Source organism: Otolemur garnettii, unplaced genomic scaffold, assembly GCF_000181295.1.
Source record: "Otolemur garnettii isolate 467f Iridium unplaced genomic scaffold, OtoGar3 scaffold00021, whole genome shotgun sequence".
NCBI classification, from domain to species: Eukaryota; Metazoa; Chordata; class Mammalia; order Primates; family Galagidae; genus Otolemur; species Otolemur garnettii.
In genome coordinates this window covers 17,185,806-17,208,279 of record NW_003852416.1, presented here as the reverse complement: position 1 = coordinate 17,208,279, position 22,474 = coordinate 17,185,806, and the positions used below count along the sequence as shown (strand labels likewise).

The 22,474-nt window shown below is 41.5% G+C and overlaps 3 protein-coding genes across 6 annotated transcripts in view; 2 read left to right on the top strand and 1 right to left on the bottom strand.

Annotated features, from left to right (window-relative positions):
* Positions 1-7,224, top strand: part of TAF5 (TATA-box binding protein associated factor 5) — a 22,477-nt gene extending 15,253 nt beyond the window's left edge. Inside the window, exons 7-11 of the mRNA XM_003787201.2 lie at positions 710-839; positions 3,424-3,588; positions 4,811-4,988; positions 5,233-5,410; positions 6,151-7,224. Coding sequence (XP_003787249.1) covers positions 710-839; positions 3,424-3,588; positions 4,811-4,988; positions 5,233-5,410; positions 6,151-6,368 — 869 coding nt within the window. The 3' untranslated portion in view covers positions 6,369-7,224. The remainder of the gene's footprint in view (positions 1-709; positions 840-3,423; positions 3,589-4,810; positions 4,989-5,232; positions 5,411-6,150) is intronic.
* On the bottom strand, positions 7,209-15,538 carry ATP5MD (ATP synthase membrane subunit DAPIT). Of its 4 annotated transcripts, none has more exons than XM_003787203.3 (4): positions 15,402-15,538; positions 10,045-10,140; positions 9,873-9,965; positions 7,209-7,312 (listed from the first exon to the last, which is right to left on the bottom strand). In XM_003787203.3, exons 2-3 carry the CDS (start codon positions 10,129-10,131, stop codon positions 9,876-9,878), a joined length of 177 nt encoding a protein of 58 aa, XP_003787251.1. In that variant the 5' UTR covers positions 10,132-10,140; positions 15,402-15,538; the 3' UTR covers positions 7,209-7,312; positions 9,873-9,875. The 4 variants fall into 4 exon arrangements, with proteins under 4 accessions (XP_003787251.1, XP_012659136.1, XP_012659137.1 ...); XM_012803682.2 differs by having other exon boundaries at positions 10,045-10,135; XM_012803683.2 differs by having other exon boundaries at positions 15,411-15,538.
* Positions 15,539-15,658: 120 nt separating this feature from the next.
* Positions 15,659-22,474, top strand: part of PDCD11 (programmed cell death 11) — a 50,428-nt gene continuing 43,612 nt past the window's right edge. Inside the window, exons 1-4 of the mRNA XM_012803662.2 lie at positions 15,659-15,746; positions 17,309-17,421; positions 19,011-19,142; positions 20,932-21,099. Coding sequence (XP_012659116.1) covers positions 17,320-17,421; positions 19,011-19,142; positions 20,932-21,099 — 402 coding nt within the window. The 5' untranslated portion in view covers positions 15,659-15,746; positions 17,309-17,319. The remainder of the gene's footprint in view (positions 15,747-17,308; positions 17,422-19,010; positions 19,143-20,931; positions 21,100-22,474) is intronic.

Below are 22,474 nucleotides of genomic sequence, written 5' to 3'. Positions count from 1 at the left end.
AAAAAAAAAAAAACACCTTAAATAGCCATACAGATGGCTAAAAAGAACTGATAAGGTTAACTGTATTATTTAAATGAAATAGTACTTTTTTGGGGGTGGGGGGGATACAGAGTCTTATTCTGTCGCCTGGGCTATACTACTGTGTCCTCAGCCTAACTCATAGCAACCTCAAACTCTTGGGCTCAAACAATCCTCCTACTTCAGCCTCCCTAGTTCCTGGGACTATAGGCATGCATCACCATGCCCAGCTATTTCTATATTTTTAGTAGAGATGGGGGTCTTGTTTCATTCAGGCTGGTCTCTTAACTGACATCAAGCAATCCTCCCACTTCTCCCTTTCAGAGTGCTAGGATTATAGCTATGAGCCAGCATCCCTAGCTGGCTGTAAAATGTAATCATTTTACATTATTTTAATAATCCATAGTTTCTTTTGTGAAACATTGTGGTACAGTGGACAAATTTGAGTTTCAGTCCTGGTTACCAAAACTGAGTAGCTGTGTGCACTCTAGCAGATTATTATCTGTTCTGAACTTCAGCTTCCTCTCCTATACACTGGGATATCACTGGGATAATTTAGAGGCATTAGCACAGTGCCCAAAACATAAGAAGAAATGTTAGTTCCTCCCCTAAACCATGATATGATATAATTGCCTTAAAATGTTTTCATGAATGTACTTTTAAAAAAATCAATATTTCTGGACCATTTTAGATCTTAGCCTCATAGACAAAGAATCAGATGATGTCTTAGAAAGAATCATGGATGAGAAAACAGCAAGTGAGTGGAAGATTTTATATGGTCACAGTGGACCTGTCTATGGAGCCAGCTTCAGTCCGGATAGGTAAAATACAAATAATTAAATTTAAATACCTGCTGTATTATGTTTAGAGATTACAAAAGTTAACTTCTGGAAACATTATACAAATGCTGGGAAAATTCTATTACAAAAATCTCATGGTCACCTATTCATTTAACTTTTAGAATCTTGCCATTTGCAAATCCATCCTGGGGTAGTGGTATACAAGATAGCAATTTAATGTATACCTAAATTTATAGAATCAAGATGCACAGCCTCAGGGTTTACTGGTTTTAAAAATTAGCTTTAGTTTTGTATTAACTCCAACAGGGATAAAATTGCTTCTTTGGTTCCTTGCATTGTGGCCATTTCATCAAATTTAAAACAAATGCCTGATACACATATTTAATGGTATATTAGCTATCAATTGAGGATTTATCTTTCTATAATTTAAATGGACTCAAAGGATCCTAAAAAGGAAATTTGAAATTGTTGGTTTAGGTTTTGCTTCTCTTACATCCGTATGATTCCAGTGTCACCCTATATGTATAGATACTTCCCTATTTTTCATGATCTGTAATGTTCTCTAGAAATGGAGGGGAGGGTCTTTTGTATTCATATGTTACTTGGACAGATATATTTCAATCCATCAAGGTTCTCATCTTTATTCAACTTTGAAAATGAGGTTTTTGTTGTTTAACAGAGTTTAGCTAGATGATACATTTTTACTTGAGGGAAAATTCTGATTTCAGTGAAAACTGTATAATACTTTTTTTTAAGTATTCAGCTTTTGTGTTAATCCCTGAAAATGTGTATTATAGGCATGTCTGTAGTGTGTTTGTTTTCTCCCCAAAGACATTTCTTTTTTAATTCTTAGAAAACTTATACAGTATAAGAAAATAGCAACTCCATTTTAGAGTCAAGAATTTGTTGAGTTTTAAGTGACTATCACATTTCTTTTTTTTTTTTGAGACAGAGCCTCAAGCTGTCCCCCTGGTAGAGTGCCATGGCATCTCAGCTCACAGCAACCTCCAACTCCTGGGCTCAAGCGAGTCTCCTGCCTCCGCCTCCCAAGTAGTTGGGACCACAGGCGCCCGCCACAACGCCCGGCTATTTTTTGGTTGCAGCCGTCATTGTTGTTTGGCGGGTCCGGGCTGGGGATTCGAACCCGCCACCCTAGGTGTACGTGGCTGGCGCCGACTATCACATTTCTTAAGACTTACCTAATTGATCTTATTTGACCAGACTTTTTGTCATTACTCCTGGCTATTTTTTCACTTTTTTTTTCTGAGACAGAGTCTCATTATGTCACCCTCGGTAGAGTGCGTTGGCGTTACAGCTCACAGCAACTTCCAACTCTTGGGCTTAAGCGATTTTCTTGCCTCAGCCTCCCAAGTAGCTAGGACTATAGGTGCCCACCACAGGGCCTGGCTATTTTTTGGTTTCAGTTGTCATTGTTGTCCGGCAGGCCCGAGCTAGACTTGAACCTGCCACCTTCAGTGTATGTGGCCGGTGCCCTACTCACTGACTGAGTAATGGGCACTGACTGAGTCTGTTTTTTCATTTTTTAAAAGTACTGTGATGGGATGGCACCTTTGGCTCAGTGAGTGGGACACTGGCCCCATATACCGAGCGAGGGTGGTGGGTTCATACCTGGCCCCGGCCAAACTGCACCAAAGCTGGGCGTGTGGCAGGCGCCTGTAATCTCAGCTACTTGGGGGGCTGAGGCAAGAGAATCACCTAAGCCCAAGAGCTGGAGGTTGCTGTGAGCTATGACATGACAGTACTGTACAGAGAGCAACAAAGTGAGATTTTGTTTCTTAAAAAAAAACAAACAAAAAAGACTGATGACTTGGCACCCGTAGCACAGTGGTTATGGCACCAGCCACATACACCCAGTGTGGAGGGTTTGAACCTGGCCTGGGCCAGCTAAGCAACAATGACAACTGCAACAATAAAAAAATAGCTGGTTGGAGGCGCCCAGCTCAGTGGGTTTCAACCCAGCCTGGGCTAGCTAACCAACAAAAACAGCTGCAACAACAATAAAACATAGCTGCATGTTGTAGTGGGCACCTGTAGTCCCAGCTACTTGGGAGGTTGAGGCAAGAGAATCACACAAGCCCAGGAGTTTGAGGTTGCCGTGAGCTGTGATGACAGCACTGTACCGAGAGCGACATAGTTAAACTGTCTCCAAAAAAAAAGAAATAGCTGGGCATTGTGGTGGGTGCCTGAGGTCCCAGCTACTTGGGAGGCTGAGGCAAGAGAATCACTTGGGCCCAAGAGTTTGAGGTTGCTGTGAGCTGTGGCACCACAGCACTCTACTGAGGATGACATAATGGGACTCTGTCTCAAAAATAAATAAATAAAATAAAAGAACTGTGAATCTATTAGTCTCCCTAATAGACGCTAAGGTTTTTTAAAAAGATAATCTTACCTCATTCAGTAAGTGCTCAGTATGTGGAGTGTCAAAGCTAACATTAGTTCGGTTATTTTCAACTACTGTGAATTCAGCGTATGAATTAAAAGTGAGATGTAGCATGTTAGCTACATTTAATATATTCAAATGTACAAACTGGGCAGATAACTAAGTTATCCTGGGAATCAAATATATCACTTTCTCTTCTCTTAGGAACTATCTGCTTTCCTCTTCAGAGGATGGAACTGTTAGATTGTGGAGCCTTCAAACATTTACTTGTTTGGTGGGATATAAAGGACACAACTATCCAGTATGGGACACGCAGTTTTCTCCATATGGATACTATTTTGTGTCAGGAGGCCACGACCGAGTAGCTCGGTAAGAACACTGTGAGCTTATGAAGGGGTTCAATGAACAGAATGGTTTCTTGTTGGAATTACAACCTCCAATCTAATTTATTTTCACTTTCATTATTTAGGATCAACTTTTTGAGAACATCAGCCTTTATAGTTCCTTATTTGAAAATGAATTTGGGGCTCGGGGCCTGTGGCTCAAGTGGCTAAGGCGCCAGCCATGTACACCCAAGGTAGCGGGTTCGAATCCCCAGCCTGGGCCCGCCAAACAACAATAATGGCTGCAACCAAAAAATAGCCAGGCGTTGTGGTGGGCGCCTGTGGTCCCAGCTACTTGGGAGGCAGAGGCAGGAGACTTGCTTGAGCCCAGGAGTTGGAGGTTGCTGTGAGCTGAGATGCCATGGCACTCTACCCAGGGGGACAGCTTGAGGCTCCTGTCTCAAAAAAAAAAAAAAAAAAACAAAACAGAACGAAAATGAATTTGGGATAGGAACATTATTTTATCTGCAACTATGCAGAGTTCTATTTTTCTTTAAGTTAGTTTGTTAACAGCTCAGCCCCCATCACATGCTTTAACTTTTTCTTCCATTATTTACCACTGTGAGCACCTTGATGTTTCCGTGTCATTGCCTTAGAAGTTCATGATGAGTAGCTCAGGTTAGAAACCAATTATGTGATAGCCAAAACAAGAGGAAAGTACTTTTCTATGGTTTAGACTAGTAGGGAAGGAGAAGAGAAAACAAATGTACACAGGGAAAATGAGGACTTACATAACTTAATTTTTTTTTAGCTGGTCAAGATGGTGTATATGTATAATCCCAGGGATTTAGGAGGCTGAAGCTGTGGGATTACTTGAGCTCAGGAGTTTGAATTCAGTCTGGGCAACATAACAAAAACCTGTCTGCAAGAAAATATTAAAAACACAGCTGGGCATGGTGGTTTGCACCTGTAGTTCTGGCCACTCAGGATTGCTTGAGCCCAATTCAAAGCTGTAGTAAGCAATGATCATACCACTACACTCCAACCTGGGTGACCAAGACAATTACTCTCAAAAAAATTGGTCAACTCTTTTCCTAAGAATAATTGCCAATTCTGTCATTTAATCTTTTTCTCAGTTAACTAGTGAGGGGGACCCATTTTGAACAAACACTTCACATGGATGTTTCTGTATTTATTTTGAATAGATTTTTGGCATTTCATGGTTAACTACTAATTGTCATCTTTTGTTTTCAATAATTTTTTAAAAGGCTCTGGGCTACAGACCACTATCAACCTTTGAGGATATTTGCTGGCCATCTTGCTGATGTGAATTGTACCAGATTCCACCCAAATTCTAATTATGTTGCTACGGGCTCTGCAGACAGAACTGTGAGGCTCTGGGATGTCTTGAACGGTAACTGTGTAAGGATCTTCACTGGACACAAGGTAGTCTACACTTTTATTCTAGCACACAAGGTGGTTGTCAAGACATTTTTGTTTTTTTAAACTTTATTCAAATTAATATAAGGGTCCAATATTTAGGTTACATTGTTCTTAACATATTTTAAAAAAATCAGTAACATACATTTAAAAGATACCATTCATTCATACCAATAAATTTCAAAGTTGTGTCTCAGTCTTCTTAGATATACTTAACTCTATTTTAATCCTTTCATGGATTTCTTTCTAGGGACCAATTCATTCCTTGACATTTTCTCCCAATGGGAGATTCCTGGCTACAGGAGCAACAGATGGCAGAGTACTCCTTTGGGATATTGGACATGGTTTGATGGTTGGAGAATTAAAAGGCCACACTGATACAGTTTGTTCACTTAGGTTTAGCAGAGATGGTGAAATTCTGGCATCAGGTAAGTGACTATTATGGCTTTAATGGTATGTTAAATGGAAACACTGAGTGTTGACAATTGTAAAACCAAGTCCTGTTTTAGATTAACTTCTGTTTAGCTGTATGATTCTAGATTGTCATCCTATGTATGCACTGACTCCTGAGGTTAAAGCACTGCCTAAAGGTTTCTTTAGAATAGGGTGACCAGATGTCCCGCTTTTTAACAATTTGTCCCGTGTCCCATGGTGTTTTAAAAAAGTCCTGATTTTTAGAAAGAATGCACAAATGGGTGGGAGAACAGGAAGGGAATATATGGTTTTTGGCTGCCATGTGGCTATTTCACCAGAATATGAGTTTTATATTATTTTTAATTTTATAATGTTAAACTGTAATAATAACAAATAATTGTTGAGAAGTGATTATCAAGAACTGCTTATCAAAGTTTGCATGTTGTCAGGCCCTGCGCTGCCCAGTCCCCTGCCCCGCCCTGGGCCATGTTGTCTTGCTTAACAAATGTTAAAATCTGGTCACCCTACTTTAGAAGGACTAGTTTGCTAGATTTTTTTTTTTTTTACCAAAAATAATACAGTAAATAAGGTATACTGGATAAAATGTGATGGGTGACCTGGGTGTGGTAGCTTATACGTGTATTCCTAATGCATTGGGAAGCTGAAGCAGGATTGCTTGAGCTCATGAGTTTGAGGCTGCAACTCCAGCCTGGGTGATAGATACAACTAATGGTTTCTGTTGAATTCCCTTTAGGTTCAATGGATAATACAGTTCGGTTATGGGATGCTATCAAAGCATTTGAAGATTTAGAGACTGATGACTTTACTACAGCCACTGGGCACATAAATTTACCTGAGAATTCACAGGAGTTATTGTTGGGAACATATATGACCAAATCAACACCGGTTGTACACCTCCATTTTACGCGAAGAAATCTGGTTCTAGCTGCAGGAGCTTATAGTCCGCAATAAACCACCGGTATTTAAAGACCTTCTGGAAGCTACTGTTCGAAAAAGGGAGACTAAAAGCAAATACCTCAGTGATTAATATTTAAGCTACAAAGAATGTTTTTATCTATATGGATCTGGAAGTATGCTGCTTGGAAAATCTGAATTGGACAGTTCCACATTTCTATAGCAACCACATTTAACTAATTTCCGTTAGTTGAATAAGAGATATGTTTGTTGGAAGGGACATTTATGGTGCTCTGGATTGTGTGGAAACTATGCATTTTCTGTTCAAATGCTATTTTAATTTATTATGTTTAGAAAAAAGTCAATTTCAATAATTCATCCTGCTTCAAGATTCAAATTAAGAAATATAATTAATACAGTGTTGTGAATTTTAGCTGAAGAATTTGATGAGCATGTATGTTTCCACTGTAAAAATGTAGTTACTGTATGGGCACTCAAGAGTACTATGTTAAATGATCCACTAACATTTTTTTCTTGGCCCATGATTAGTGGAATGTACGTTAACTTGGTAGGGTGAACAATAATTCCTTTTCCAGATTTAGATGAAGTACAACCATCTACAGACACCTGAATTTCTATCTGGTGAGTTTTGAGTATACTCAAACATGCTATAAACCAGGTATAAGAAATTTAGCTTTCATGTTCTACTTCAGCTAAAACAGACACATACAACCTAGTACACTTGAAGTCAGATAGACATTTCAGTTGCTTACCTCCAGTACTGAGCCTTGCTTTGGGAAACTAAAAGATTTAGACCAAGTCACTGCCAGTTTTTGCCTTTGTTGCATTTTGTACAGTTTTTATATTTTTGATATCTTGTAAATAAAAACAACCAGCTTTTCCAGGTTCATAATTTATTGTACAAATTGAGTATCACATGATGAGGTGACATTAGCTTCTCCAGGCATGGGAACTTAATAGATGAAGTACAGTTTAGAATCCTATAAACAAAGCAAAAAAAGTTTAAAACAAATATGTTCAACATTACTTTTAAACCATCTAAGAATTACTATGCCAGGACTATCCATGAACCCCTTGAAATTATATGCAAATTTATCATTCTCAGAGGAGTTACTAACACCAAAAAATTAAGGTGTTTCTCAGCTTAATACATTTTAAACTAGCACTCCACCTTTAGCAAGGAAGCTGCCAACAATTTACTATGGATCCTACAGGCATACTATCAGAAAAGTCTAGTATATAAAGTAATATTACAAATAACAGAAAATAGATAATGCATCTGTTAATACTTAAGATAATTTCTCCATTTTTATAATGGGGATATTACCACCTTCCCAAAGTCAGGAGGTGCCTAATGTAGAAAAGTGGGCAAAATACTACCTGTTTGTCAGGAATAAGCCAAGGACCATTGCATTCCTGGATATGCATTCCCTTAAACCAATAGTTTTGAGATTGGAAAGGCTCTTGTTATTTTTTGAGACAGGGTCTTACTCAGCTGCCCAGGCTGGAGTATGATGGCTTAATCATAGTTTACTGTAACTTCTAACTCCTGGGCTAAGTGATCCTCCCACCTTGGCCTCAAAAGTACATATGACTACAAATGTCTGCCACCATGCCCAGTTATAACCTCTTAAGAAGAGAAGAAAACTGTGAAAGAACTACAATAAATGAAGATCTAGGGCAGTGCCTGTAGCTCAGTGGGCAGGGCTCTGGCCATGTACACCAAGGCAGGCGGGTTCAAACCTGGCCCAGGCCTACTAAACAATGACAACTGCAACAAAAAAATAGCCAGGTGTTGTGTCGGGTGCCTATAGTCCCAGCTACTTGGGAGGCTGAGGCAAGAGAATCACTTATGCCCAAAAGTTAGAAGTTGCTGTGAGCTGTGACACCACAGCACTCTACCCAGGATGACAGCTTGAGACGCTGTCTCGAAAAACCCCAAAGAAACAAAAAACTAGATGTTGGGCTTTCCACACACCATCTGTTGCCAACATAACAGATACCTACTCACTTAAGGAAGGGTAAATAGGAGTTGTGGGGACTGTAAGAATATGAAGCCTATGAGAATTTAAAGATAGAATTATATCAACATTTGAAACTAGCAAATAATAAGAAATACCTGCAACTGATAAAAGGTTGGTAAATCATACATAAAGAACCTATACAAGTTACCCAATTTTTAAGTAAGGAAATGAATAAGATGTGAAGAAAAATACAAATGGTAATGGAAAAAAAAGTGCTTTATTGAAAAACAAGAGACAATTTTTTTACTCATCAAATTAGCAAAAATCAGAAATTGGTATTATTCCACTCTGGCTAGGGCAAAAAACATACAAAGCTGGGCCCCCATAATTGTTTGGGAAAGCTTTATCCTAAGAAAATAATCATAAATGCAAATGCTTTATGCTCAGAAGCATTCACTATTTTACATATATAAACAAATTCTAATAGGAGACAGATACCTCTGAACTAATTCATATATTTGTGAATACCCATACATTCAATTTATAAAGAATATATACTTATTCTAAGACAAAATTGTAGACATGACCATACATGATCATAGCTATTGGAAGCCAAATAAGATACTTTAAAAAAAAAAAAAAAGCTAAACCAAAATGTTAACAAAAATTGTCAGGGTAATGGGATAAGGGCAATACATTTTTCCTTTTTTCTTGTATGCAATCATTTTTGCAAAATGACAAGGGTATACACGTTGTTTTTCTTAAAGAGTTTTGTTTTGTCACTCTTGGTAGAGTGCCTTGGCATCATAGCCTCATAGCAACCTCAAACTCTTGGGCTCAAGTGATCCTCTCGCCTCAGCCTCCTGAGTAGTTAGGACTACAGGTACCCACCACAATGCCCAGCTATGGTTTACACTTTCAGAGAGGGGGAAAAAACCTAACATCAAAATGGCTTAAATTATAAACTTTATTCCATATATGATCATTCCCCAAAATTATAAGCCTTTTTTTTTTTTTTTGAGACAGAGTCTCAAGCTGTAGCCCAGGGTAGAGTGCCGTGGCATCACAGCTCATAGCAACCTCCAACTCCTGGGCTTAAGCAATTCTCTTGCCTCAGCCTCTCAAGTAGCTGGGACTACAGGCGCTCACCACAACACCTGGCTATTTTTTGGTTGTAGTTGTCATTGTTCTTTGGCAGGCCCAGGCTGGATTCGAACCCACTAGCCCTGGTGTATGTGGCTGGTGCCTTAGCCGCTTGAGCTACAGGTGCTGAATTTTTTTTTTTTTTTTTTGAGACAAGAGTCTCACTAGGTCGCACTTGGTACAGTGCCGTGGCATCACACCTCACAGCAGCCTTAAAGTCTTGGCCTTAATCAATTCTCTTGCCTCAGCCCCCCCAAGTAGCTGGGACTACAGGCGCCTGCCACAACACCTGGCTATTTTTGTTGCAGTTGTTGTTTTAGCTGGTCTGGGCCGGGTTTGAACCCATCAACCTCAGTGTATGTGGCTGGCTCCATAGCCACTGTGCTACAGGCGCTAAGCCAAAATTATAAACTTTTAAATGCCAACTTCTTACCATTTATGTTGCTTTCACAGCTGGAGTTTTTTTAGATCTTAACTTGAAGTATAAGATTATCAAAGCAACGCTTCCATATGTGGCCAGTACACACTAAAAAAAAAAAACAAGAATTGTTTCACATCTATATTTTTCTAAAATACAAATGCTTAATGGTATCATTAATACTTACATTCATTCTACCTGTGAGAGTATAAGAGTTGAAATATTTTTTAATTCCAGTGAACTGGAACTGGGCATCACTTTCTGGTCCTGCCATGATTCTAATCTTCCAAAAAAAAAAAGAAAAAAAATGAAAGCAACAATAAATTGGTTAGGATGCAATTTTAAAATAAGTTTTGTTTCGCTTTTTATTCGTTAAAAAACTTGAAGTCATTGCATATAAGAACTATAATTTTTTTTTTCTTTTTTTGAGAGTCATGCTTTGTCGCCCCTAGTGGAGTGCTATTGTGTCATGGCTCGCAGCAACCTTAGACTCTTGGGCTCAAGCAATTCTTTTGCCTAAGCCTCCTGAGTAGCTCAGACTACAGGCACCTGCCACAATGCCTGACTATTTTAGAGATGGGGTTTCACTCTTGCTCAGACTGATCTCAAACTTACGAGCTTAGGCGATTTGCCTACCTCAGCCTCCCAGACTGCTGGGATTACAGGTGTGAGCCACCTCACCCCGCAAGAACTATGAATTTTTATTCATGTCTTACCCAACAAAGCAATAGCAAAGATGGTGGAAAGAGAAGCTAGTTAAGAGAAGCTTTTGGAAGTAGGGCTTTACCTTGGTTGCTACTTCCTGAAATACTCAGCAGAGGAAGAGAATGCAGTCTACTCTCTGACCCCATAGAGCTTAATGTTTTTCATTCCTGCTCTATTCAGATGATGGTACATTGTACACTGAATTAATTTTAAGACTACCTGAAAGTTGAAGCTTGGGGTATTATTTTCTTTTTGAGACAGAGTCTCCGTTTGTTGCCCTTCGTATGTAGAGTGCTATGGTGTCATAGCTCACAGCAACCTCAAACTCTTGGGCTCAATCCATTCTCTTGCCTCAGCTTCTCAAATAGCTGGGACTACAGGTGCCTGCCACAACGCCCAGCTGTTTTTAGAGATTGTGCTCAGGCAATCCACTTGCCTTGGTCTCCCAGAGTGCTAGGATTATAGGCGTGAGCCACTGTGCCTGGCCTGAGCTGAGGGTATTTTTAAAACTTTCACTAAAGGGTGACCACCAACTAAACAGCTCAACTCACAATCCCTGCTTTTATGACTTTTCTTGTTATAAATAATTGAGGACCTCCATAGGAGGAGGGAAGAAAGGGTCATTTACTAAATGAAGTTGATAACTAGCCATCAGTGGTTGCGGGTAAGCTGGAATTCTTCTTACATCAAAATAGAAACAAATAGTGAAACCAAAACATCCTGACAAAAAACGTGCAAATATTTTAATCATCTTAGAGAAGGAAAAATATTAAGAAAGGAATGCCAAAACAAAAGGCAAAAAAAAGGATGATCAACCTCACCATCAAAGAAAGATAAAATTAGACCAATATTTAACCATCAAATTGCCAAAGATAAAATTATGCTAAGTGGTATTATTAAGAATGTGGGAAAACAGATATTCTCTGTTGCTTTCAGTATAAACTGGTACAACTTTCCTAAAGTGCAATTTGGCAGTATATATCAAATCACAAAATGAGTGTAATACCCTTTTATCTAACTGGTTCATTATCTCCAAGAATTTAACCTTATCAAAACATAAAATGTGTTGGCCTGTAGCTCAGTGGGGAGGGTGCCAGCCACATACACGGAGGCTGGTGGGTTCGAACCCAGCCTGGGTCAGCTAAAATAACAATGATGACTGCAACAAAAAATAGCCAGGCCTTGTGGCGGGTGCCTGTAATCAGAGCTACTTGGGAGGGTGAGGCAAGAGAATCACTTAAGCCCAAGAGTTTGAGGTTGCTGTGAGCTGTGACACCACGGTACTCTATCTAAGTGGACAGCTTGAGACTCTGTCTCAAGAAAAAAAGAAAAACAAAAAACATTAAGTGGAAATACGTTATATGGTTCAAGAATGGTTACTGAAATACTGTTTATGAAAGTAAAAAACTAGAAAAACTAAAAGGCCACCTATGGGAGACTGGTAATTATTTAATTTTATAAAGCATATCAGTGGTTCTCAAAGTCTGGTCCCTGGGCAGCACCTGTGGCTCAGTGAGTAGGGCACTGGACCCACATACAAACTCCAACAAAAAATAGCTGGGCGTTGTGGCAGGCACTGTAGTCCCAGCTACTCAGGAGGCAGAGAATTGCCTAAGCCCAAGAGCTGGAAGTTGCTGTGAGCTGTGACGCCATGGCATTCTACCAAGGGTGACACGGTAAGACTGTCTCTAAAAAAAAAAAAAAAATCAAAGTCTGGTTCCAGACCAGCAGCATTAACATTACTGGGAACTGGGTGGCGCCTAGAGCTCAGTGGCCAGTCACACATCCCCAAACTCTCAGGTTCAAACCCAGCCCAGGCCAGCTAAAACAACAATGACAACTACAACCACTGCAGGCATCTGTAGTCCCAGCTACTTGGGAGGCTGAGGCAAGAGAATTGCTAGAGCCTAAGAGTCTGAGGTTGCTGTGAGCTGTGACGCCAGAGCACTCTACCCAGGATGACAGCTTGAGACTCTCTCAAAAAAAAAAAAAAAAAAAAAAAGAAAGGAAAAATTACTGGAAACTTGTTAGTGCAGATTTCTAGGTCCTATCTCAGTTTATTGAATCACAGACTTTGGGGCCTGGCAACCAGTTTCAATAAGGCCTCTAGGTAAATCTGATAAACAATTAAGTTTAAAAAATACTGCAGTAATAAAAACAAAAACAAGTATCTACTTACATATATTGAAAAAAAAACAACTCTGCAAGAATTATGTATCAGGCTTGGTGCCTGTAGCTCAGTGGCTAGGATGCCAGACACATACACCAGAGCTGGCAGGTTCAAACCCAGCCCAGGCCTGCCAAACAACAATGACAACTACAACCAAAAAGTAGCCAGGCATTGTGGCAGGTGCCTGTAGTCCCAGGTACTTGGGAGGCAGAGCAAGAGAATTGCTTATGCCCAAGAGTTTGAGGTTGCCATGAGCTGGGATGCCACAGCAATCTACGGAGGGCGACATAGTGAGACCCTGTCTCCAAAAAAAAAAAAGAACTATGTATCAAACTTTTAAGAGGTGCTAATTATTAATACCTGTGTATTTTACAAAGCCATGTATTTCTTTTATAATAAAAAAAATAGCAAAAACATATTCAAAAGGTCACCAGGACAAGAGTTGAAAATTCCTATGTATGACCGACCACCTATCTACCAACCAAAGCCATGCTGAGTGAACTGCCAATACAGACAAACCAGTCAAGGTCTGGTTGAGATTGATAGCCAGAGACTCAGCTGGCTCTTCACAAAATGCAAGAGGGAGAGGCCTGGGAGGAAGTGGTTTCTTTGGAACTGGAACTTCAGTGTTTACCATTCAAAGGCCTTTAAAGGCATTCTTCTGCAAAGAATTGGCAATGAAAATTTGAGACAAATGAGCTTAATTTTTTAAACTTTCAAGAAGATACTGGAACTATGAAGAAAAGCCAAAATTCTTAAAGTTCCTTAAGTGGCCTTGATCAGTCTAGTCCAAGTGGGAAAATCTCCATTTAAAAAAAAAAAAAAAAAAGCCAGGAGCAGTGGCTCCCACCTGTAATCCTAGCACTTTGGGAGGCCCAGGTGGGTGAATTGCCTGAGCTCACGGGTTGGAGACCAGCCTGAGCAAGAGCAAGACCTCGTCTATAAAAAAACGCCGGGCACTGTGGCAGGCACCTGTAGTCCCAGCTATTTGGAAGGCTGAGGCAAGAGAATCATTTGAGCCCAAGAGTTTGAGGTTGTTGTGAACTATGGTGCCACAGCACTTTAAGGAGGGTGACAAAGTAAGGCTTAGTCTCAAAAACAAACAAACAAAAACTTATGATATAGTTTTAATGTCAACTGTTTTATTTTACTAAATTTATTAAAGGCATACTTTTTAATCTATTTATTTCATGATACATTTTAGGATTCATTTCTTGTGGTATGAAATAGGTTTCTAAGAGAAACCCTATAGAAAACAAGGGCTTAACGTTATCAAATCATTAAATGATAACCCTCCACTACCTTGTGTCTAACAAAACTTTTTAAGAGAGCATGCTCAAAAGGAAGAGCAGAGAGAGAGAGAGGAGGGAAGGGGTTGGGTCTTGGGGTGTGCCACACCTTTTGGGGGCAAGACACAATTGTAAGAGGGACTTAACCTAACAAATGCAATCAGTGTAACCTGCTTTCTTGTCTCAATGAATTTCCAACAATTAAAAAATAAAAAGCGAGCATGCTCAACGCTATAAAGATGCCTTAAATTTCTCTTCAATTTACGCACCATGGGAGGAAGGCTGATATTCATAACCTTCCACAGAAGACTACTTCTGACTGCAAGCAAAGGCATAATCTGGGAAATTTAGACTGGGTCTTAAAAAAAAAGAAGGCTCTTAAGAAGCTGAAATGGAGAGAGAACGCAGAATGGGGGTGTCGCTGGAGCGATAAAAAGGAATAAGACCAAAAAAAATTGGGTCTGCACTCTTTAGTAAACTGCAGGTTACTTAAGGGTAAAGATCAGAAACATTTGTTTTAGAGTGACCTTTGTAAGACTCATAGTTTGATTTAATATTGTTAAGTGATGGCCCGTGGGAAAGTCCAAGGGAACTGGGCCTTTCTTTTTGTTTTTAATTAAGCTGCTAACCGCTACTATATACAAGGAATCCCTCCATACCTCTTTCCATCTGTTAAATGGGCATTTCATTAAAGTCTTAAAGTAACCACTGGCCCTTGCTACTTTCCATGTTCCTCGATATTGCTATTCTCCGACTGGACACCTACCTGGAATGGTGAGATCACGAGGTAAAAGAAGGCAAAGTCGAACGAGAGACGCTCAGCTGTCAGAAGCAGCCTCTTGCACGACAAGGAGTTAGTTTACAGCTCTCGGTGCTGGCTACCTCTTAGGAAAGGCCTTCCCACTGATTTGAATAAAGACTGAAATCTAACCCGTTACCGCGGGCCTGGAGAGCTGCAGAGGACGGGCTACACTGTCGCTTTGACAAAGGCTGCCACGCAGCTAAAAGGAGGCTTGGATGGCCAGGCGGAAACAGCCAGCTAGGGGCATACAGAGGAAAGGCCAGAGATCGGGTCAGAAGCCCACATCCTCGATCAAACACTGGGTGACCTTGAGGGACTGTTTCTGCCCAAGGCCTTATTTTTCCCTACTAGAAAATGCAATCTAAGGGTCCTCGGGAACTGTGGAAGCCTTTGGGTGGGTCTCTCAGCCCACTCAGCCAGCCTCCCCGTATCCTCTCGTTTTCCCTAGCTCCTCTCCTACTCCCCACCGTTCTTGCCCTCTAAAACGAAGACCTCGCGGTGTTCCCCCAACCAAAACGGTCAGATCTTAGGCCAGCCCAGCCATATGGCGGCGCGAAGTCCCCGCCCGGACTCCTTACCTCACCCACCTCGCCAAAGCCACAAATTCCGCAACCAGTGCCCTTCAAGGTTCCCAGCCGCCCCTCGGTCCAGCCGGAAAAAGCCCTTCCTCCCCCACCAGCGTTCACCGAGCAGAAACGATTCAGCTCCCGGCGTCGATTGGCCACGGCTCGAAGTCCCGCCTTTCCGCTTCCTGTCTCCATAGCACCTCCCCCGCCTGTGGGCCGCAACATAGCAACGGAAGTAGTGCGTCGAGCCCGCCCAGGCTTCCGGAAGAGTGGCATGGGGTTGTAGGTGTTCAGGTCTCCGCGTGTGTTACGGTGGCGTGGGCTCCGTTGCAAGGAGGTGCTGGAGCTGCGGGGCTGGTGAGTAAGGGCAGAGGTGAGAAGGGAGGAACCTCGCTGCTCTCTGGCCTGTCCCAGGGCTGGGTCCCCTGGTACCTGCCAGGCACCTAACGTGCCTGGTGAGTGGTTCGGCCACCTGATCCCTGCTCCAAAGCAGGTTTACTTTTTGGAACCTCAGCTTCTCCTTGTCTGAAATAATATTAAAGGCCAAATTCCCATCAAACTGGACCCCTTGCCCTTTACTTTTTTTTTTTGGTTTGTTTTTTTGAGACAGAGTCTCACTTTATCGCTCTCGGTAGAGTGCTGTGGCGTCACTGCTCAAAGCAATCTCCAACTCCTGGACTTCGGTGATTCTCTTGCCTCAGCCTCCCGGGTAAGCTGGGACTACAAGCGCCCGCCACAACACCCGGCTATTTTTTTTGTTGCAGTTTGGCTGGGGCCAGGGTCGAACCCTCCACCCTTGGTATATGGGGCCGGCGCCTTACCCACTGAGCCACAGGCACCGCCCACATTCTTCTTATTCTTCTTACAACTTTCAGCTCAAAAGGAACTTCTACTCCCCTCACCCCCCAGACAGAGTCTCAGACGCCCTGGGGTTGAGAGCTGTGGCATCATAGCTTGAGCTCCCCTCTGTTACTCTGCTTTTAGTAGAGACGGGGTCTCACTTTGCTCAGGCTGGGGGAATTTCTTTATGAAGCTTACTTCTTTTATTGAAGCCTCATCACTTCCTATCTCTTTGTTGCTAGTTTATAATCCAATTTGTATTTTAAATTACAGTAGAACCTCTGTAAGTTGAGCACCCATAGAACCTCTGTGAGTTGACCACCCAAGGGACTGTAACACACTGATCAACATAGGGAGGTGGTCAGTATAAGGAGGTAGGCCTACTGTACTGATTTGTACATGTGGTATATGTTGGGTTTATGAAAATTAGGTCAACTCAGGGAGGTGGCCAACTGTGGAGATTCTAATGTACTTGCATGATTTTTTTTTTCTTATTTTGGTAGAGACAGAGTCTCACTTTGTCACCCTTGGTAGAGTGCTGTGGCATCATACAGCTCACAGCAACCTCCAACTCCTGGGCTTAGGCAATTCTCTTGCCTCAGCCTCCCGAGTAGCTGGGACTGCAGGCGCCGCCACAATGCCCAGCTATTTTTTTGTTGCACTTGGCCGGTCTGGGTTTGAACCCCCCACCCTCCGTATATGGGGCTGGCACCCTACCCATTGAGCCACAGGCGCTGCCCTGCATGATTGTTTTATCTGGTAGAAAGCATGTGTGTTCTTTGAAGGTAGGGGGTTATGTTCATTTGTGTATCTCTGACATAACTGTAGTTGCTTAATGAGTATTGACTATGTTGAATCTATAACTCATCCTTTGGAAGATGTGTGGACTTTTTAAAGCGAAGACCTTTGGAAAGTTGGCCTATGGATTATTAGGGGCCTGACATCTCAACCATCTTTGTCATAGTTCTGAATATTGTCTAACACATTGCTAGAATGTTCTGTTTTGTTCATTGAGCACAACCTTTATGAAATCTGCCACCATTGTTACATCTCACCATTAATCTCTGCATTCTTTTTAGGAGACTCAAACATGGCAACCCTGGAAGAAAGCTTCCCCCGAGGGGGTACAAGAAAGACTCACAAATCAGAAAAGGCTTTACAGAAGTCAGTTGAACAAGACAACTTATTTGATGTAAGCGTTATGCTTATTTGGTGAAACTCACTGGAAATTTCACTATAGTGTCTTGTGAAGGATGAACCTAACTTGAGAATATGTTATTTTCCGTGTTTGTTTCTTGTTGAAGTTCAGTTCTATATATCGAATTTGTTAAAGAGGCCATACCACAAAGCGGTATCTTTTGGAGCATGGCAGTTAGTATTTGAGTTTGAAACGTTTTTGTTCCTTGTTGTTAGGGACTCTGTGCATGTTGATTAAGAATGGGGAGGAAGTGGTTTGATCATTTTTTGTTGTTGTTGTTTCTTTTGTGAGACATAGTCTCAAGCTGTTGGCCTGGTAGAGTGCTGTGGCATCACAGCTCACAGCAACCTCAAACTCTTGGGCGTAAGTGATTCTTTTGCCTCAGCCTCTCAAGTAGCTGGGACTACAGGTGCCTGCCACAATGCCCAGCTCTCTCTAGCGCGCTCTCTCTCTCTCTCTATATATATATGTATGTATTTTTTTTTTTTTGAGACAGTCTCACTATATCACCCTCAATAGAGTGCTGTGGCATCTCAGCTCACAGCAACCTCAAACTCTCAGGTTTAAGTGATTCTCTTGCCTCAGCCTCCCAAGTAGCTGGGACTATAGGCACCCGCCACAATGCTCTGCTATTTTGGTTGCAGTTGTCATTGTTTAGCAGTCTGGCGCCCCCACTCACTGTGTTATGGATGCTGAGCCCCGGCTATTTTTGTTGTTGTTGTTGTTGCAATTGTCATTGTTTTAGCTGGCCTGGGCCGGGTTTGAACCCGCCAGCCTCGATGTATGTGGCTGGCACCCTACCCACTGAGCTACGGGTGCTGCCTATTTTTGTTTTATTTTTTTAGGTGAGGAAGTTTTACCCTGTTGCCCAGGCTGGACTTAAACTCTTAGGCTTAAGCAGTCCCCTCGTACTGGTCTCCCATGCAGCAGGACCAGCTGGGACTACAGGCATGAGCCACTGCACCCTAGCTGATCACTGTATTTTCAGATGGAGTCCTTGTCACCTATAATGGTTAATATTTGGTTAGAATTTGCACCTACACTAGGCTGTGCTCCAGATGCTAGGGAGAAGGGAACTAGTGGTTGAGTGCATGGCTTTATACTATATTATGTAATCTTTCCAACTTTCTATGAAGTAGAGATTAGAATTCCATGATGAGGACCTGAGGCTTAGAGACATTATATGCTTTAGGTGAAACCACTTAGTTTGTTATGGTAGAGTTGGGAGTTTAACTTGGGTTTCCATGGCTCCAGCTTATGTTTTCATGTACTGTTCTACATTGCTTCTCAAGCTGGGGAACCCCAATGCTCATCTCAAGAGAGGATGAACACAGGAGAGAAGAAACTTTGGGAACATGAAAGAGGCTTCTCAGACCTTTGGAAAAGGGAGCATTGGTGGCCAAATAGGAAAGTTGGGATTAAAGCAAGAATTAAAGGAACAGTTAAGAGTGGGGCAGAGTGGAGTAGAGTGGAATGGAGTGGGGAAGTAACAAAACAAGATCGAATATGACCTGAAATAGGAGGAAAAGGCCAGGATTGCTGCCTAATCTTTTGGATTTTTGTGGGTCCTTTTTCCTCTTTAGATTTCTACTGAAGAGAAATCCACCAAAAGGAAAAAGGGCCAGAAAGAGCCGGCAAAAACAAAAACGTTGAAAATCAAGAAGAGAGAAAGCATCAAGTCTGTAAGAGAGAAGTTTGACATCCTTAGTGTTGAGGTTTGTTAAAGTTTGGTTTTCCTTTAAACAAACTTGATTGCTTAAGTTTGTGTATGTTATTCCTTCTGTGTTCTTTTTTTTTAATTCCTTTTTTTCATATATGTTTCATGTATGTGTTTGCAGAGAGTCTAGCAATTTTTGCTCAGAATTAAGCATTATTTCCTTCAATTGCTAACCAATTCCTGGGCTGCTTTTTTTTTTTTTTTTTTTTTTTGGTAGAGACAATCTCACTTCATCACCCTCAGTTGAGTACCACAGCGTCACACAGCTCACAGCAACCTCCAACTCCTGGGCCTATGCGACTCTCTCACCTCACCCACCACCACCACCCCCGCAGTAGCTGGGATCACAGGTGCCTGCCACAATGCTTGGCCATTTTTCCTGCTGCAGTTTGGCCTGGCCAGTCCAACCCTGCCACCCTTGGAATAAGGGGCCAGTGCCCTACCCACTGAGCCATAGGCACTGCCCCTTTACCTGCCCTCCCCCCCACCTCCTTTTTTTGAGACAGAGTCTCAAACTGTTACCCTTGGTAGAGTGCTATGGCATCATAGCTCACAGCAACCTCCAACTCTTGGATTCAAGCATGCCTCTGGCCTGGTTTTCCTATTTTTTTTTTTTTTTTAGCAACACAAAAGATAAATATTTATTCAGAACAAAACACTCAGTTTTACATTCTAAGCCATAAGGAAATAGCAAAAAATAACATATAGCAAAGGAAAGACAAAAACTGAAAAAGTAGTGTATTGTCTTTTCGACTTTAACTTGGTTAACAGTTGACCCATGACCTCTCGCTTGGCTTATTTCCCAAATACATTTCTGAATTAACAGTTTACTCATAATTCCGGGTTAAAACCATTCTTCTCCTGAGAGTCAGGGGGCGGTTTTCCTATTTTTAGTAGAGACTAGGTCTTGGTTTTGCTCAGGCTGGTCTCGAACTTATGAGCTCAAGCAGTCTACCTGCCTCAGCCTCTCAGAGTGTGAGGATTATAGGCATGAGCTACTATGCCTGGCTTGGGGTCTTTTTTTTTTTTTCTTTTTCTTTAAAAATGCTGTGGGCTTGGGTTCTCATGGCACTTGTGTTTTAATAAATTCAGAGGTTAAAACTGACACTGACTTTAGCAATCATTCTAATCCTACCCATTCACTTCACAGATGTGAAACTATCTCAGAGAAGTGAAGTGATCTCACTGTATTTTTAGATTATAACTCCAATATATGTTAGCTACAAAAAAGAAAAACGTCAAATGATTCTGAAGGGAAAGATTCAGATTTACTCCTGTATGATGCTTTTTAAAAAATTGTTTAGTTTAGTGCCAACATTAGGAAACTAAACATTTTACATAAAAAGTGATTTTTGGATTCCTGTAACAATTTGACAGGGCCGACGGCTCAAGGCCAGCATTCCCTCATGTTTGTAGTGACGAGGAGCTGAGTAGTGAACATACCCATCATACCAGCATGTGTACTCCAGACTGCCTCTGTTGCCTCCATTGGCCCACTTCCTTCATGGTGCCAAGCATTTGAGTTTGGGTTGTTTGGAACAAAGTAAGAGGCAAAAGTGTTCTCTAGAAACTCAATGCTATTAACACTATTGTATAATCTAGACCTTTCACTGTTTTTAGTTAGATATTTGAGATGTGCATAGACATACACGTATATGCATATATATATTCTTTTCATTTACAAAATTCCTGTGGCTTTTAAATATCAGAGTTAAGGATTAGAAGTCAGATCATCTAACTTCCCTATCCTCTTCCTTATCGTACCCATCTCACTTTTTCTCTTCTAGTCCCTGTGTGAGGGAATGCGGATTTTAGGTTGTGTGAAGGAGGTGAATGAATTGGAACTTGTGATCAGTCTCCCCAATGGCCTCCGGGGATTTGTGCAAGTAACTGAGATCTGTGATGCATACACCAAAAAGCTGAATGAGCAGGTGACACAAGAAGAACCTCTGAAGGTAACAGAACCTGGATGAAACATTTACAGGAAATAAGTAAAACATAGGTAGATGTAAAATGACAACTTTGCTAAATGCTAGGAAGGAAAGGTTCAAGGTGCTGTGAGAGTTTATAATAAGGGGATTTTTTTTTTTTCTCTTAATTCAGAAAGCCTGGAAGTCTTTGCTGAGCACAAGATTCTTTTTTTTTTAATTTGAGACAGAGTCTCACTTTGTCACCCTTGGTAGAGTGCATTGGCATCATAGCTCACAGCAACCTCAAACTCTTGGGTTCAAGCAATCTCTTGCCTCAGCCTCCCAAATAGCTGGGACTATAGGTGTCCACCACAGCACCCCACTATTTTTTTTTTTTTTTTTTTTAGAGACGAGGTTTCACTCTGGCTCAGGCTTGTTTTGAACCTGTGGGCTCAGGCAATCCACATGCCTTGGCCTCCCAGATGCTGGGATTAAAGGCATGAGCCACCACACCCAGCACTAAGCATGAGATTTTTGATCTGGGATCTGACAAAACAGGGTTCCCTAAGTCAAGAAGGAAGGAAGTTCTGGCAGAAACTGCACAATATGTAACAGAAGGCTAGTATGTCTAGGAATAGAGTGAGTGAAAGTGTAGTGTGGGATGGGCTGGAGAGAGCTGGGTAGAGGCCAGGTCATTTGTGGCTTTGCAGACTATATTAAGCATTGATTTTTAATTTTATTTATTTAGTTAGTTATGAGACAGAATCTTGTTTTGTCATCTGGGCTGGTGTGCCATGCCCTCAACCTAGTTCACAGCAACCTCAAACTTCTGCCTGAGTAGCTAGGATTGTAGGTGTTTACCAGACCCAGCTAATTTTTCTATTCTTAGTAGAGGTGGGGTCTCATTCTTGCTTAGGCTGGTCTTGAACTCCTGAGCTCAAGCAGTCCTCTAGCCTTGGCCTCCCAGAGTGCTAGGATTATAGGCGTGACCCACCATGTCTGGCCAGTTTTTAATTCTAGAACCATTGGGCAGCCATTGACATTCTTACTAGGGCAGTTGGCATGTAGATAGCATAGCAAACAGATTGAAGAGGCATGACGAATTGTCTAGAAACCAGTTAGGAGGCAGCTGTAGGCTCTATTGATGGCATCTGGTTTAGGATTTCTCAGAGAAGGTAAAGTCATTGCTTGCTGGTAGATTTGATGAGGGTGGTAAGGCAGAGAACAGTATCACAGACAAGTCCTAGGTTTATGTTGTATATGATTTGAGGGTTGTCTGTGACATCCTGAGATAGGAAATCTTAAAAAGGGATCTGGATTGAGAGAGATGATCATGATTTGGCTTTGTTTTGTTTTGTTTTGTTTTGAGACAAAGTCTTACTTTGTCACCCTGGGTAGAGTGCTAGGGCGTCACAGCTCA